Source organism: Chaetodon auriga, chromosome 6, assembly GCF_051107435.1.
Source record: "Chaetodon auriga isolate fChaAug3 chromosome 6, fChaAug3.hap1, whole genome shotgun sequence".
Lineage (NCBI taxonomy): Eukaryota > Metazoa > Chordata > Actinopteri > Chaetodontiformes > Chaetodontidae > Chaetodon > Chaetodon auriga.
Window position 1 is genome coordinate 1,952,414 of NC_135079.1, and position 15,100 is coordinate 1,967,513.

The 15,100-nt window shown below is 47.4% G+C and overlaps 1 protein-coding gene across 8 annotated transcripts in view; it reads right to left on the bottom strand.

Moving 5' to 3' along the window:
* The window catches only part of cadps2 (Ca++-dependent secretion activator 2), a 145,294-nt gene that overhangs the window by 35,776 nt on the left and 94,418 nt on the right, over positions 1-15,100 (bottom strand). For all 8 annotated transcript variants that reach the window (XM_076732778.1, XM_076732774.1, XM_076732777.1 and 5 more), the window contains exons 14-18: positions 9,898-9,999; positions 7,390-7,453; positions 6,253-6,376; positions 5,962-6,062; positions 2,190-2,346 (exon numbers count right to left, since the gene is read on the bottom strand). In XM_076732778.1, the coding sequence (XP_076588893.1) occupies positions 2,190-2,346; positions 5,962-6,062; positions 6,253-6,376; positions 7,390-7,453; positions 9,898-9,999 (548 nt within the window). The remainder of the gene's footprint in view (positions 1-2,189; positions 2,347-5,961; positions 6,063-6,252; positions 6,377-7,389; positions 7,454-9,897; positions 10,000-15,100) is intronic.

Genomic DNA, 15,100 nt, shown 5'->3' on the forward strand with positions numbered 1-15,100 from the left:
TTGATTCCTTGATGTCAACTTTCTTTCTGTAAAGCACTTTGGATCAGCTGTTGCCTTTGAGGTGCTTTATCAATAAAGTTTAGTTCACTGGCCGATCAAAGAGTCTGGCATCACATTACATATTTTGATCTTTTCCTACCAAGTCTATGCACATACATCTGTTTCTATACTGTGTTACACATTTTTATCTGCTGTGCAATCGTGAAAAAAAAAAAACTGTACTTCATTATTTTATCTTACCATGTGAAATTAATTTTTTTCCATTAGCAATAGTATTTTTTAACATTTCCCCCTTTTTTGTATCAAATATATATGTGCATGGTTGATTTTTATCCTCTTTTATTATCCTCCTTTTCTATTCCTGCTACGACTGCTGCTGCCTGTAACGCCTTAATTTCCCCTACGGAGTGCTACCTTATCTTATCTTATCTTATCTTATCTTATCTTATGTTGCTCTGCTGTATGAGCTTAAAAGACAAAAAAAGATTACTACACAGATCCACAAATGACAAATGAAAACATTTCCACAGACTTCCTTCTTTTTATAATGTCATATTTTAAGGACACGGGGTGTTCGAGCCGCCGAGCCTTTTCTTGACATCTTGCCTCCACAGCGTCAACGTATTTTCGACCAATCGGAACTCTTTGTTTCTCAAACTTCTGTTGGAGTCGCGTGTGAAGACGGCAGTTATCCGACTCCACGTCCAGCCCTGGTACAGGCTCAGAGAGGCGCCGATGCCTCTTGATGGTCGTTTTGGAGGCTGCTCTTCAGCTGGTTTGTGTTAGTGAGCGAACTCTTTCTGTTATTTAACTCGTCGATATAAATGATCACAGCGCCTGAGAAAAGAAGAGTCTATTGTCAAAGAAAGACACAGGAGCGTGACGCTGTGCTAACGCCGTCTGCAGCGACAGCACCTGCTGACAGGTAGTCGGCTCAGCTGACACCGAGCTGAAGATAAATCGATCGTGTCCCTCGTCCGGCCTCCTCAGTTTTCTCCCCTGCCTTTGTTAATTATCTCCCCGTCTGAGCGTGAGAGGTGCCGCTAACCTCGCCTGTTAACGAGCCTTGTTTTCTCTAGCTTCATCGGTGTTAATTAGCGCTCTTAGCGCGAGACCACGTTCCGTACGGGGTGTTTCCTCCCAAAAAAGCTGCAGTTTCTGAAGCCTGAAAATGAAGGTCAGGCTGTAAGTAAAGAGGAAAGTATGACAGGAAACTCAGAGCCATCAGCGTGCAGGCGTAGCTGAAGGCTGGCAGCGAGGTGGCCGACAGTTCACAAAGGTAATTCTTTCTCTGGAGGATTTTTGTCCTGTTCAGGTGAGTTTTACTTCTAATTTGTTGTTTTCTTCCCGTGCATCCCTTTAAATCTCATTCAAAGCTGCAGCTGTGAAACGTGTCCTGTTACAGTTGCCCAGTTCAGAGCAGGGTGCAGGAGCTGAATGTCCATTTCTCAGTGCGTTCGAGGTGGGATGAAGGTAACGGAGAAACCAGAAAGAGACGTGTGGATTTTTGAATCTTTCGCTTCCTGCGTGGAGAAGATTTCCCAGCAGAGCGAACAGAATTTAATTTGGAGAAAATCTGAAGCGGCTCCGTGTGTCTGATCTGACTGCTGCACACGCTCGTTGGTTCGGAGCCCACAGAAACTGGCAGAGTAAAGCTGTGATTACAGACAGCAGGAAATTATCCGCTGAACTGTGCTTGACACTCAGTTTGTCATCGGCTCAAATCACAAATTTTTCCGCCCAGTGAATGAAACAAAGTTAATTCTCAGAGTCGATCCGCAGTTTTAATAACTGACATTTTGCTTTCATTATTAATCAGTTTTGAGGCGTTTGTGCTGGATTTTGCCAAAAATGTGGCTCTGAACAAGCTAACGTAGCTGCTAGCGTTAACAAACCTTCACAGACGGCAGTAAACTGCGTCGCGGCACGTGACCCTCACCCTGCACGTCTGTTGCTAGCAGCGGTCTTTCCAGACTGGACAAGTTAGCTCGCTCAACATCGCTCACCTGGACCACGAAGACGCTCTGACTGCGCTCTTCCCGCAGGCTCCAGTCGCTGCCTTCTTAACTCTTTTCAGATTTCAAAGCTTCAGGAGTCTTGTGCCGTTTGCTGTTCGTTAGCCGTTTTAGCCGTTAGCTCAAAGCACAGCTGATAAAATGCGTTGATGACAAAGAAAAAGCGAGACTCACGGTCAGTTCGCAGGAAGTTGTTGAGCAGCTGGAAAAGCGGGAAGCTGTCCCAGGAGTCGACGGGCTGGACCTGCAGAGCGGCGTCCATGTCGGCTCTGTACAGAGACAGAAACGTCTCGGCGTGTTCGGCCATCAGCTCGGGCCACCACGAGAAAGCCTGAGAGAGACAGAGAGATGAGACAAAACCAAGACAGACACGGAGGAGACTGTCCTCAGAAGAACAACATCGCAGAGAAACAGCGTCCATGTTCCGGTGAGACTGCCCTCTAGTGGACGCAGTAATCACGATGGACGGGACAGAAAACCTTGAACTTTAAAACGAGAGACAACCAGCGTCAAAGAGTTCAACAGTGATGTCGGACAGGTTTGGGAACATGTCGTTCTGGAGGCGACGAGCAGCGACGCACTCTGTGCTTTAATTTGGAGGATTGAACGTCACTCACTTCCTGTGTGTCTCATAAAGGTCCTGATGACCGAAGCAGGTGTGTTTCACAAAGGTGAGCTGCTAAATGGAGGCAGACGTGAGAGATCTTCAGCTGCTTTTAAGAAGAGAAAGAAGCTCAGAGGGGATGTCGGATGCAGGCTGCGAGGTCAGAGGTCAACCTGCTCAGGTGACCACAGCTGAAGGACGTCTGAGAGAAAAGAGCAACCAGCCTCGAATCGCCGGCGTCAGTGGACGAAGAGGAGTGACCCTCTTCAGTTTTCCAATACCGACAACAAACAGCATCGAAGCAGCACGACAGGAAACAAGTGACATGATCTGAACATCAGGAAAGACAAAGGAAAAAGAAGAGGTGACGAAGCGGAGGGAAGAAGAGATAAAAGAACCAATAACAGGAAGAAGACAGAAGGACAGAAATAAGGGACAGATGGAGGAGAAAAGACAGATAAGAGGTAAGAAGTAAGAAGATTAGTGGAAAGGGGTAGAAGAGATGGGAATAATGACAAGAAGGCGGGAAATAAAGGGAACAATGGAAGAGGGAGACAAAAGAGGGAAGATTAGAAGTTGAACAGAAGAAAGTTTGACAAAAGATGATGGAAAAGAAGGGAAGACGCAAAAAACGGAGGAGAGAACATAGAAAGGAAGGAGAGGAAAAAAGAGAAAGCAGGAAGTGGGAAACAAACAGAAAAGAGGAGAGCGCTTTGATTTCCGCCGCCTTTCTTCCACGTTTGCCTTATTTGTCCTATTTGACTTCCTGTTTGCTAAGCTAGCTATAAGCTATCGTTTGATTGGAGAACTTCCCGTACTGTTGGTACTGGGTTACTTCGGTCGATGCCCTGAAGGTAACGGCTCTGATGGCGAGCCGGAGCGTCAACAGATGAAGATTAGCTAACGTACCGAAACAAAGACGCCTTTCTCCAAATGCCATTGACGCGGCCGACAGCGGCACGTTCCCTCTGGTCAAGTAACGGATGTGGCGGTTCAATGCTTAAAGATCGCCTAAGAGTTCAGATTAAATGTCCGACAACAAAGACGGAAAACATAAAGACAAACACCAGACGAAGAAGCTGGAACGGCTCCGTGCATCAGACTCAGGGGACGTCTGGTTGGAGTTCGGTGGACCTGAAGCTCTGCTGACCGACAGGAATCACAACAATCCTTCAGCTTCATTCATGGCAGGAAAAAACTCACAAGCTTAAAATCCTTCAACCCTGAGCAACGAAAAAAACCTTCTGCCTTCAGGTTTTTCAGCAGGTGAGACCATGAAACACATCAATTCACACACAGCAAAGGTAAGACAAAGAAGGCTGGCAGGGACCCACGGAGAACGGGTCCGATGGGGGTCCGACAAAACCAACAGAAACACAGACTGAAACCATCGAACTTACCTCTCGTCCCTTCCCGCGGTGGAGGACAAAAAAGAGAAGCAGAGAGGACAGACAGTCAGATCAGAGGACAGTTAAACGTGGTTTTATTTTGAAAGTCTGAGCAGCGTTTCCTCTGTGGGACAGCGCCGCTAACAGACGCCATGACACCTGTGACGTCACAGATTCATTATTGTTTGTTGAAGATTAAAACAAAATGTTTGAGCTGCAGGATCAGAAGTTTTCACGTTCACCTGAGCTCACCTTCAGTCTGAGTTCAACACCTGAGCGCACCTGCAGGGTTCTGTGACGTCACAACTAGTTTGAGCCAATCGTGGTCCAGTAACTTACAAAACGATAAATACGACACCTGACGGGATCCTGTTCGGATTTCAGCGTTGTGACGTTTCGAGCACAAAGTTCTTCCTCAGACTTTTGATAAATACAGAGAGGCGCCATCTTTAATACCCACAATGCATCTTTCAAGCACAGGTGACATAGCACACCTTTCACAGCCATGAAGGGAAAAAGCTGTGATGTTTACAGACACATGCAGACAAACCACACCTGTGACCGTTTGCCCTCAGGCACGTCATGTCTTTGTGAGATGCATTGTGGGTATGTAAGATGGCGGCTGTGCGTTTTAATCAGAGAGCATTGAGGTTGGAGCAAGGAGACGGCGAGCGGCTCGTCTCCTCATGAAACTCTGACAGTAAATAAACAACAGAAGCGCCGACAGCCACCGAGTAAACAATTAAGATCCGTCTCCAGATTCAAGCCGTGACAGCTTGTGGCGCCGATCCGACAAAGAGCCTCTAATTTGTCGTTAGCGTCACATCTGACGCTCGGAGCAGAGATCCACCGGTCGCCATGGCAGCGGCAGGACGTGGCCTGTTATTAATAGCGCGGGAACAGATGCCCGAGCGCCGCGCTGCCACTTAGGGCCGATCACGCCGCCACGTCTCAACACCTATGATTGATCAGTTTTGCACGGCGGCGTAGAAACGCATATGGCCCGTGGGCGTTGTTTTCATGGAGCCTCCGCCGCAGATGTTAATGCAGCGCCGCCACTTGCCGTGTCGTCCACCACTTCAGCGCGAGCGCCGCCGTCGGAGGTGAGGGAAGGAAATGGACAGTGCTGCGGAAAGTGATCAAGAACGTTAATGAAATGATCAAGTGACTGAGAGCGAGAGAGGGAGTTAAACTGTCCGTGAAACAACGCAAACCAGACGCTGAGAGCCTGTCACGTGACGCTTCGTCCAGCGGCGCCACCGCAGACACTTCCTGTCATCGCTCTCGGCCGGCGGGTTCGGCGGGTTCGACTCACAAACATGCGTGTTTGTGAGTTTATCACTGATGACTGAATGTTGAATCATAAAACTCGCCGCGGCGTGGAGGTGTGCTGACCCTCGCTCAGACGGGCCTCTGATTTCTGCACGCGCAGTAAAGCCGTCGGAACGTTTGCAGACAGGATTAAACCTACATGTGGACTAAAGAAGGCGAAGCTGCAAAAGCTGAAAAACAAACTGTAGGATTTGATGAACACGTGGTGAGAAATGATTTCAGGCTCCTAAAGTGACGTTTTTCGACTTTCCCTTCAGTTCACTTCAGTGTTTCTGCAACGTTAACGAAGATAAACCACGAAAACAATCTGAGATTTGATAGATTAACTCATTTTAATCTGTGATTTGCCCTTTGGGATGAATAAACGAACAGTTGCTTTAGAGTTATGAAATAACTGAGTGACGTTTAAACGTCCTGCTCGTCCACTCAGACCATTCAACGCTTTTCTCTCTTTATAAGTAACTGACAGTGAAAATAACGACGTGGTCCATCTGCACCACGAACACTTTGCACGTCGTCTTTGCAGGATGAAAAGCACATTTCTGCTTGTTCGGGTCTAAAACAATAAAACCTGTGGCCGTCGTCCTCAGACGAACTGCGAGCGCAGACACAGATCAGGTACCTCCGAGTGATGCTCGTCGTTCTGCTGCAGGACCTCGATGCAGAGCTCCCCCAGCCGCATCATGTCCTCCAGCCTTTTCTCCGGAGCCGCCTGAGCGTCGGCTGAAGGTCCGAAGGCGGCGGCGAACATCCGGGAAAAGAAAGAAAAACACACCAGCATTTAAGACATGACGGCGTTTCCCATAAAGCTCAGCTGACGGTCTGCTGCGCCATGACACCGAAGCGTTCACTGAGTGCTTCTCTGAGGCTTCAGAGGGACGGAGACACAGAGGACGTCCGTCCAAACTCTCACCTTTGATCTGAGCGTATTCGATCAGCTGGCTGTAGTTGATTCCAGCTGCTTTTTCCAGACACTTCTGCACCAGTTTCTTCATCTCCTCTGCAGGAACGGGAGTCGTGATGTCCTTCATCAGAACCTGAAACCACACAGACGACCAGCACAGGAAACACAGCGGCGTCTCTCATCCAGCTGAAATCACACATCCTCAGCGAGTCGTTCAGACGAGTACGACTCAGATTCCAGAGAGTCTGAACTCAGTGTGCCTCTGAGCTCATGTGTTCATCCCCTTCATCCACTCATGTGTTCACAAAGCGGTGAACGTCGCTCCATCCTCGCTGTGAGCGACTGTTCTCAGTGGCATCAGGGTTGATTTCACTGGATTACTTCAATTTCTGGTACTTTATACTTCTACTCCACGACATGTCAAAGGGGTACATTGTACTTCTACTCTCATACTTTCTATTTGACTGCTGTTGTTGCTGGTTTCTTTGATTTTAATATGACACATATGATCATCTAATTAAATATAAATGTGTTATTATAGATTAACATGGTCAGATCCCAAAAACACCCTTTTTTTGGTTGCACACAGGACTGGATAACATCATCTTGACAAACAAATCATCTTTGAAGGCTCCATGATTTAACTCTCTGGAACATTCTGCATGACGAGTACTTTTACTTTACTTCAGGTACTTTTTGCAGGTAGGCTTTCAAATGCAGGACTTTTACTTGTAACAGAGTATTTGTACACGGCGTTATTGGTATTTTCACTCAGTAAATCTGAATACTTCACTGGTGTCATCATGTAATACTTCACAGAGCCACCTGTGGGGATACAGGCCTGCATCAGCTCACAGGTGTGACAGCACACGTCTACCTGCCAGGTTAGATTTCAGCTGTTTGGACAAATTTGCATCATGTTCCTTCATCCAAGGTGGAACCTAAGTGGATCAGTAACCTGTTATCTGTGCACGTGTTTCCACAGAGTCACAGCTGTCCGAGAAGGACAACACGTCATGTGACTGCTTTTAGTGCTCGAGTCCTAGCAGCGATTTTTAAAGGACTTTGATTCATACAGACCCAAACGAGCCTCACAGGAAGTTTGTGGAACGACATGTGAAGAAGTACTTAAACGTGTTCCCGTACCCGCTCCTGCAGGGAGAGCGTCGCCTTCAGGGCCCCATCTGGTCGTCCAAAGGGAAAGCAGTACCTGCAGATGCAAAACGTGGGCGGTCATCACATTTAGAGACAATCTCAAGGACGACTGCGTGAACAAAAAACAAGGAGAAGAAGAAGAAGAATAGAAGATGGAAGCAGCAGCAGAAAGACGTCAGTCAGCGTCAACAGATGGCTGCATCCTTTCATCTAATTACACTGACGGAGGAAGCTTTTCTCACCTCCGGCTCGTCTGAGCGCAGACGAGGAGGTTCAGGGAGGTTTCACGTTGCTAATTGACAAGTGAACAGAACTAAATAAACAAAGGCACGCGGTCGCGCAGGTCAGCCATTTCAATTGGACAAAAACCTGCAGGCAGATGTCCTGTTCCTTCACACCGAGAAAACCACTGAAAAAACCAGAGAGCGCTTTGAAAACCACCGAGGAGACGGACCCTGAAGACGCAGCTCACACTTAGCGTAAAGTCACCAGTTCGTGATGTTCATTTAAATGGAAAAAGAAAATCCATCAAAGAGCCGAATGTTTCGAAAAGGCCTGATTGTCATTTTGTGAGCGAACGCTTTAACGCCGACTGCACGTTATTTCATCAACGGAGACGCTTTGGACGCAGTGATGAGGGTCTCACCCGGGTCGGGGTCTGTTTCTCTGGACGCGTTCAGAGAAAAAATCATCATCTGCTGCCTGATTATGTTGAACGGTGTCACAACCTAAATCCCGACTCATCCACAGGTGGACGCTGATGTTCCTAAATATCGATGTTTAACTGTCATTTAACAGATTCCTCAGAAAGAGAGAAACTTTTCGTCCCAGTGAAGATCATCTGGGTTGTTTTCTGTTTTCAGCGTCTCAGTCCACACACTTTTGGCCGTGTGGTGTCTATTTGAGGGTGCGTTCAAGACGCCGAACTGAACCAACACCGACGTTCCTCTTTGTCTGTGGAGAGACTCGACTGTCGGCGCTGACGCCAAAGACGAACGACTGCTCGTAAATCCAAAGAGCGATTAAGTCATCTTCAGATAATCTGCTTCCTGTGGAAGAAGGGATGAGAATCATGAAAGGCGGTGAAGAGGAGTTAAATGTATAACCTTAAATGAATCTTTAGTGGCTGAGCTCAGCTTTAATCTAAACTAAACTGTGGAAATCCTGCTCTTGTCCGGGGGACGTTAGCATAATCCCGCCATTGTCCCGGCCTTTGTTTGCCAGCATTAGCCTCTTGTTGAGGTGAGTTAGTAATGACTCCCGCTGGTCGACCCCCTCCTCGGCCCCTCCTCGCCCCTCCTCTCCTCTCTGGGGCCAGATGGAGGGCCCCTCTCAGGCGTGAAGGGTTTAAAGAGCCGGGCTTCGGGACAGTTAATGGCACAGGTCCATTCAGACGAGTGTTGCTCAAGGTCTCGGGGCTGTCGCTTTCACACCGCGCTCACAATGCGTTCACACGGCGCGGCGGCGCTGAATAGCAGCACGCAGATGCAGGGAGGTCTCATCAGCCGCCGCCGACGCATGTCCTGCACCTGTTGTGTGCCGCTGATGGGGCTAAAAATACCCAGACTGCCTGGGGTTATTATGATGGAGTTAAAGCAGCATACCGGTGCTTTTACAGGTTTGCTTCAAAACACGTTCAGCGAAACGTGCCGACGTGTTTCAGAGGTTAAGATTCAGCCGCTCACTTCAGCGTGAAAATCTGCTCGCAGTTAATATCTGTTTATCGTTCTGAGGTAAAACTTTTCAGTCTGCAGTTAACAAAGGCAAACATCATCTCTCCTCACTGAGAGAAGGCACCGCGGAATCGAACCGTTCACTCCTCTGGACTTCATGAATCCACACGTGTTTCTGCATCCTCTGAACCACCTCACCTGTTCACTTCCTGCTCTGCTGGAGTCACAGAGGCATGAGCGATCTGCAGAGCTTAAAAATACAAACTGACTTTAAATCACATCCTCACAGGATCTCCGGTGCAAACAAACCAGAGACTGAACGACTTCCTGTACGAAGGTTTATTCTAAATGCTTATTCTTCAGCCAGAACTGGAGGTCAGTAGCATGCTAGCTAAAATTAGCCTCAAGAGCTAGAATTAGCATTGCTTGGCACCACCGTCAGCTGCTCTGGGACTAATGCTAGCTTCTCTCTCATTGGCTGTCTTTGTCCTGCTCAGAAACTGACGTACTGGTCCAGATTTTACTGAATATCAAACATGTTTGAAATGATCAGGCAGCAGGTTTGAAGTACTGTGAGCTCTGCTTCAGATGTTTAAATGCTCTCTGACTGGTCCAGGTTTATGACTCCAAAACCATAACCAGGCTGATCCAGAAACCTGCTGAGAACCAGGATCCTGTAGCACATGGTGCTCAGGTGACAGACATCTCAAAACTTGAACAAATATAACCCAAACGGCACTGAAATGTGAGAAAATGTGCTTTCTGCAGCTGCTGGTGAACTTCTAGAGGTCTACAGAAGCTTGGAGAAGACTTAAGTTCTTCATACCTAAAGTGTGTGATCTGGTTCTCCAGCAGAGCCATGAGGCGACTCCTGATGGCGTCAAAGTCCTCCTTCTCCTCCACCGTCACCGTCCCCATCCCATCAGGCCTGAGGACACAGGAAACAGACTCAGTCAGCTGACTTTCATCAGGGAGAAAGTTGTTTTTCTCAGGATGACGGCCGGTGATGCTCAGAATGAGAACAGGCCGGCTGATAAACACTGAGGGGGCTGGAACGTCTTGAACCAGACACAGTAGTTCACATCCACAGCTCTAATTACATTAGCACATCAGTCATCCCTCCACTATCTTTACACGCTGGGTCTATTACTGTTGTATCTGCTCCCGTCTCTGACGCATGAAATGCACCTCTGAACGTACGTTAATGTCGCTCTCAGCAGGGGAGGAATGCTGCCACTTTCCTGCTGCTAATCTTCACTATTCAGGAAATAGTTGTTCAAAAATAACAATGAGCTGCGTACAGACAGGAAGTTTGTGCTACCACATCGATCAGGAAGCAGCCGCAAACACGTTGGCTAAACAGCGCTGAGCAGGACTGAAATGCATTGTGGGGAGGCTGTTTTGAAACTGTAGCTGGTAGCAACACGCACACAAAGACCATGAAGGAGTTTAATAAAAGGTGTTCAGTGTGTTTGTCGGTGAAATGAAGTTCTCTCTATGATTCCAGTGATTAACGTCCAGGCAGAGACATGCTGTCCTCACTGTTTGTCCAGAGGAGCTCAGAGGACTGAAACAGAGCAAAGACATCACCTGAAGATCGATATCAGCAAACTGCTGAGCTTCAGGTGGACCACAACGCTTCAAACATGGACGCTTCACACACACCTTCAACCTGCAGCACAGAAGATCTGAACAACCCGCTCAGAGTCACCGATTCAGGATCTGAGCAAGTGTGAAATTTGGTGTTTCTGCGGAACATTATGAGGTCACAGTGACGCTGACCTTTGACCTTTTGGATATAAGATGTCAGCGTTATTCTCAAAAAGTGACCTTTGACCTTCAAAATCTTCTCAGCTCCCCGTTGAGTCAAAGTGAAAGTTTGTGCCAAATTTGAAGGAATTCCCTCGAGTCGTTCCTGAGATATCGCGCTCATGAGGACGAGGATGAGGAGGGACGCCTTCAGCCTCGACCGCCGCCGGCGTGGAGGCTTAACAAGCAGCTTTACACGCTGTAAGTATTACAAGAAGTATCTGCTGTTATTCACTTTCTCAACAGATCCATTATTGTGTGGATGGTAAATTAATAGCACACGTTAATTGCATCACATTACAGAGAAGCCTCATAAAGTCAAGATATAATTTCACCCCTTCCACTCAATCTGCTCTTTGTCTCTCTGTTCACTTCATTTAATGACTTTTGAACATCAGCACAATGAAATTAATTGAAGCTCGGAGAGCATGTAAACGGTGCGATGTGTGAAAGCTCTTTTTGGCTCGCTCGTGCACGACCGGTCGGCCGCGCCGGCGGCCGGAGGTCAGCGGAGCGAGGAGGTGAAGGAGGGCAGAGGCAGCTCCCGCCCTGCTGACCGGCTCTCCACGGCTGCTGCTGTCTGCTCTGCGCCCACTCACCCAGCAGCTGCCTGCTTCTCTCCGGCGTCGGGAGACGAGCGGGCGAAGCCGACGGATCAGCACGAGCTTCTCACCCTCGAACACAGCAGCGTGGCTGTACGACCGTGGCAGACGCCGATTTTCACGGCACACGGCGCTCATCATAACAACATCATAGTCTATAGAGAAATCTAAAGAAAGGCTGTGAAAAATAAAACCTGTCACGTTCATCTTTAACTTCGTTTGTGGTGTTTCGTCTCATTTTTGGTAAATCAATCAAAGCATCATCTGTGTATGACACATGGACGTTAAATGGGCCGGCTGTGGCTCAGGAGGCAGAGCGGTCGTCCACCGATCAGGAGGCCGGTGGTTCGATCCCCGGCCTCGGCAGTCCACACGCTGAAGTATCCTTGGGTAAGATACTGAACCCCAAAACCGGCACATGTACGTCGCTTTGGACAAAAGCGTCTGCCAAACGACTCATTGTAAGTGTAAATGTTGACGAAGATGAAGACGAAGGTGCGACACAGCTGCATCTGTTGGACATGAGGTGCCATCATTGGTTTTAACTTCGCTGTTTTTTTCTTGTTGTTAAGCTACAAACAATAAACCCAAACGCAGCGTCCTGCTGTCGTTTCTCGTCAAAGCCTACGAGGACGCAGGGATCGCCTCCCTCTGCGCCTCCCTCTGCGCCTCCTTCTGAGCCGCTGGAGAGCTTTGAATGTGTAAAACATTTGCAGGAGGTGCAGAGTTTCAGTGACTGCAGCTGAAAATGATTGAAGAGTTAGAATCTGCACTTATTTAGTGTACAGTATGTAGTTAAATATGTAAAATATACTTCATATATTAAATACAAGCCTCGTTCAAATAACAGGCTGGTTCTCTATTCAGGGAAATAAAAGCTTTTTCAACCATTGGAGAATCATATATTATTAAATATTATTGAATATTATTAAATATGAACTCTGGAGGTTCAATCTTTGATATGCTGTTGACATTTTAGCTCAGAGCCCGTCTTTAACAAGGCTTCCTCATTGCTAACACCTTTCTATAAGCAAGAGGCTGCACCAGCTAAAGGTTCCAAACATCAAAAAATCAGAGACAGGCAAAGGTGAAGTCAGAGCAGAAATCGTTTGTTTTTCATATGAAATCAAAGAAAGGAGAGAACGAAAACGAAACAAAATGCGAAACCTTACAAAAAAGCTCACACTGCTTTTCTGTCTTTGGTTTCTTTCTCACTCCGACGAGCTCGACTGGCTTGTTTTCACCAAACTAACTGATAAAGCAGCCAAACTCTCCACGCTGACCTCAAAGTCAACCAATCAAACGGAGAGCTGCTCAGGCTCCTCTTCCTCCTCCACAGCTCATCCAGCCAGCAGGAGGAGAGTCGACAAAGAAAAAACTGTTAGTTGAGCGCTTCATTAATGTTTGTAAAGCCTTCAGTCCCTTCTTGCCTTCGTCTGAATAGGCACTCTGGCAAATAAGGGGAAAAAATGCAATCAGTACCCAGCGCGACCAGCCTTGACTTTCTGGGCTTTCTGTGTGCAGCTGAAAGAGAAAAGCACCCTCTCCAAACGGCACTCGCGGTCGCTGGAGGGAAGAAGCGAGGAGGTTGTCTGTTAATGAGTTGTTCTTATAAAAGCCTTCGCTGGTTCAGCCCCTGACCGCCGTGCCTCGAGTACCAACAACCGCGCAGAGCTCCTCACGGCGTGTTCCCGACTCTCCAAAGTCCAAAATAAAAACGTGACGAGAAAGGAGAAGCAGCGGCGAGGCTGACGCTCCGCAGGCGGGCGGCCAGGTGAGGTGAGGATACCGAGCGGCGCCCGTTAATTTCCCGTGAACGATAATTCTGAGGAGAACGAGGTTATTTAACGAGGAAGCTGAACGACTGAGAACATTTGTTTTCCAGGAGGATTCTGAGCAGGACGGCAGCGGCGCAGGAAAGACGAACAAATACAAGTCATTAGACGATAAATCAGAGGAAATAAAATAAAAAAAGACCAAACAAAGCAACACGAGTGTGTTCTGCTGTGTCAAATCTCCACAGACAGCAAGAAAACGAAATCAGAAAATAACAGAACACATTATTTAATGAAAGTAGATAAAAAGAACACACAGGTGACATAAAATAACACGACAGGTTACATTAAATTAAAATAAAATGACATAAAACAGAAGATTAAATAAAATCTTTGGTCAAATTTCAGAATTTAAAAAATCTAACAGAAGAAACTGCTTGTAGAAAATATAAAAATTTATATAAAATTACATAAAGCAGCACCACATAAAACAGAAATAAGAATTCTGTTTTTTTATTATTATATTTTGTACAGTAAATAAAATAAAATGAAAATAAAATAAACCTTAAAAAAAAACGTATTTACATAAAGAAACAGGAAATAACATTCGATAAATTGGTTTTACATAAAAAGTAAAATGAAATACAAAATAAAACTTAATAAAATTAAATCAAATTATAGAAACAAGATAAAACAAAATGCAAAAAAAAAAAAAAATCTGACAGAATTTTTTGAAGCCGAACATCATAAAATGCTTGAAAACGCTTTTGTGGTGTGAAGTTTCCCTCGGAGCAGGGTGGTGTTTGGAGGGTGGAGGCAGGAGGAAAACAGGAAGTGGTCGCTCCTCAGCTCCGCTCTCCTCCGCCTGCTCTGTAATGAGAGGCAGCTTTCTCCGCACAACAGCACTTGTTAGCACAACTTCTAAACCCTGTTGTTCCCCAAAGCTGTCAATTCATTACCGCCCCACCCCCCTAATCACACCCTCCACTTCCCACAACCCCTATTTAACAAGCACCAGTTAATCCCGAGGGAGCGTAAAGCAGAGCCGCTGCGAGGAGCGAGGAGCGAGGAGCGAGGAGCGAGGAGCAAGGAGCGAGGAGCGCGTCCGCTCCCGCGCGCGAAGGCAAGAAAAGCCTGCTTCACGTCCGAGGGCCTCGCTGCGCTCCGCGAGGGCGGCGGTCAGAGCGAGGGCTTCAACGGAGGGGTGGATGGAGGGGTGGAGGGGCGGAGGGGTGGAGGGGTGGAGGGGTGGATGGAGGGGTGGATGGAGGGGTGGAAGGAGGGGTGGATGGAGGGATGGAGGGGTGGAGGGGTGGAGGGGTGGAGGGAGGGGTGGATGGAGGGGTGGAGGGGTGGATGGAGGGGTGGAGGGGTGGATGGAGGGGTGGAGGGGTGGAGGGGTGGCCCGAGGCTCCAAGCCCTCACAGTTAATGCCAGCTGTTCTTCTTCTTCCTGAAACGAAGCGTTTCGGAGCGGCGAGGTGGCAGAAATAAAGCTGATGATCAGTTTTGCAGCTCTGCTTCAGAGACGAGCTTTGACTGCGTGAAGAGGAAGAAACTTTGAATTCTCCCTTCTTCTGCAGCGAAGATCAACTTGTTCCACGTTCAGAGATTTCTTTACATGTTCCAGTGAACTGCCGACGCCTGCAGAGCTTTAACAGAACAGTCATTTCATCTTTGACTCGTCTGTCGTACTGTGATGAGTCACTTTGTCAATAAAATGTATGAAAGTGGGAAAAATGTGCGTCATTATTTCCGGACTGACATCAGTCAAAACCCCGAAATGTTCAGTTTATGAGGATTCAGGGCAAAGAAAAGCAGAAGTGTGTTTGTATCTCTGCCTG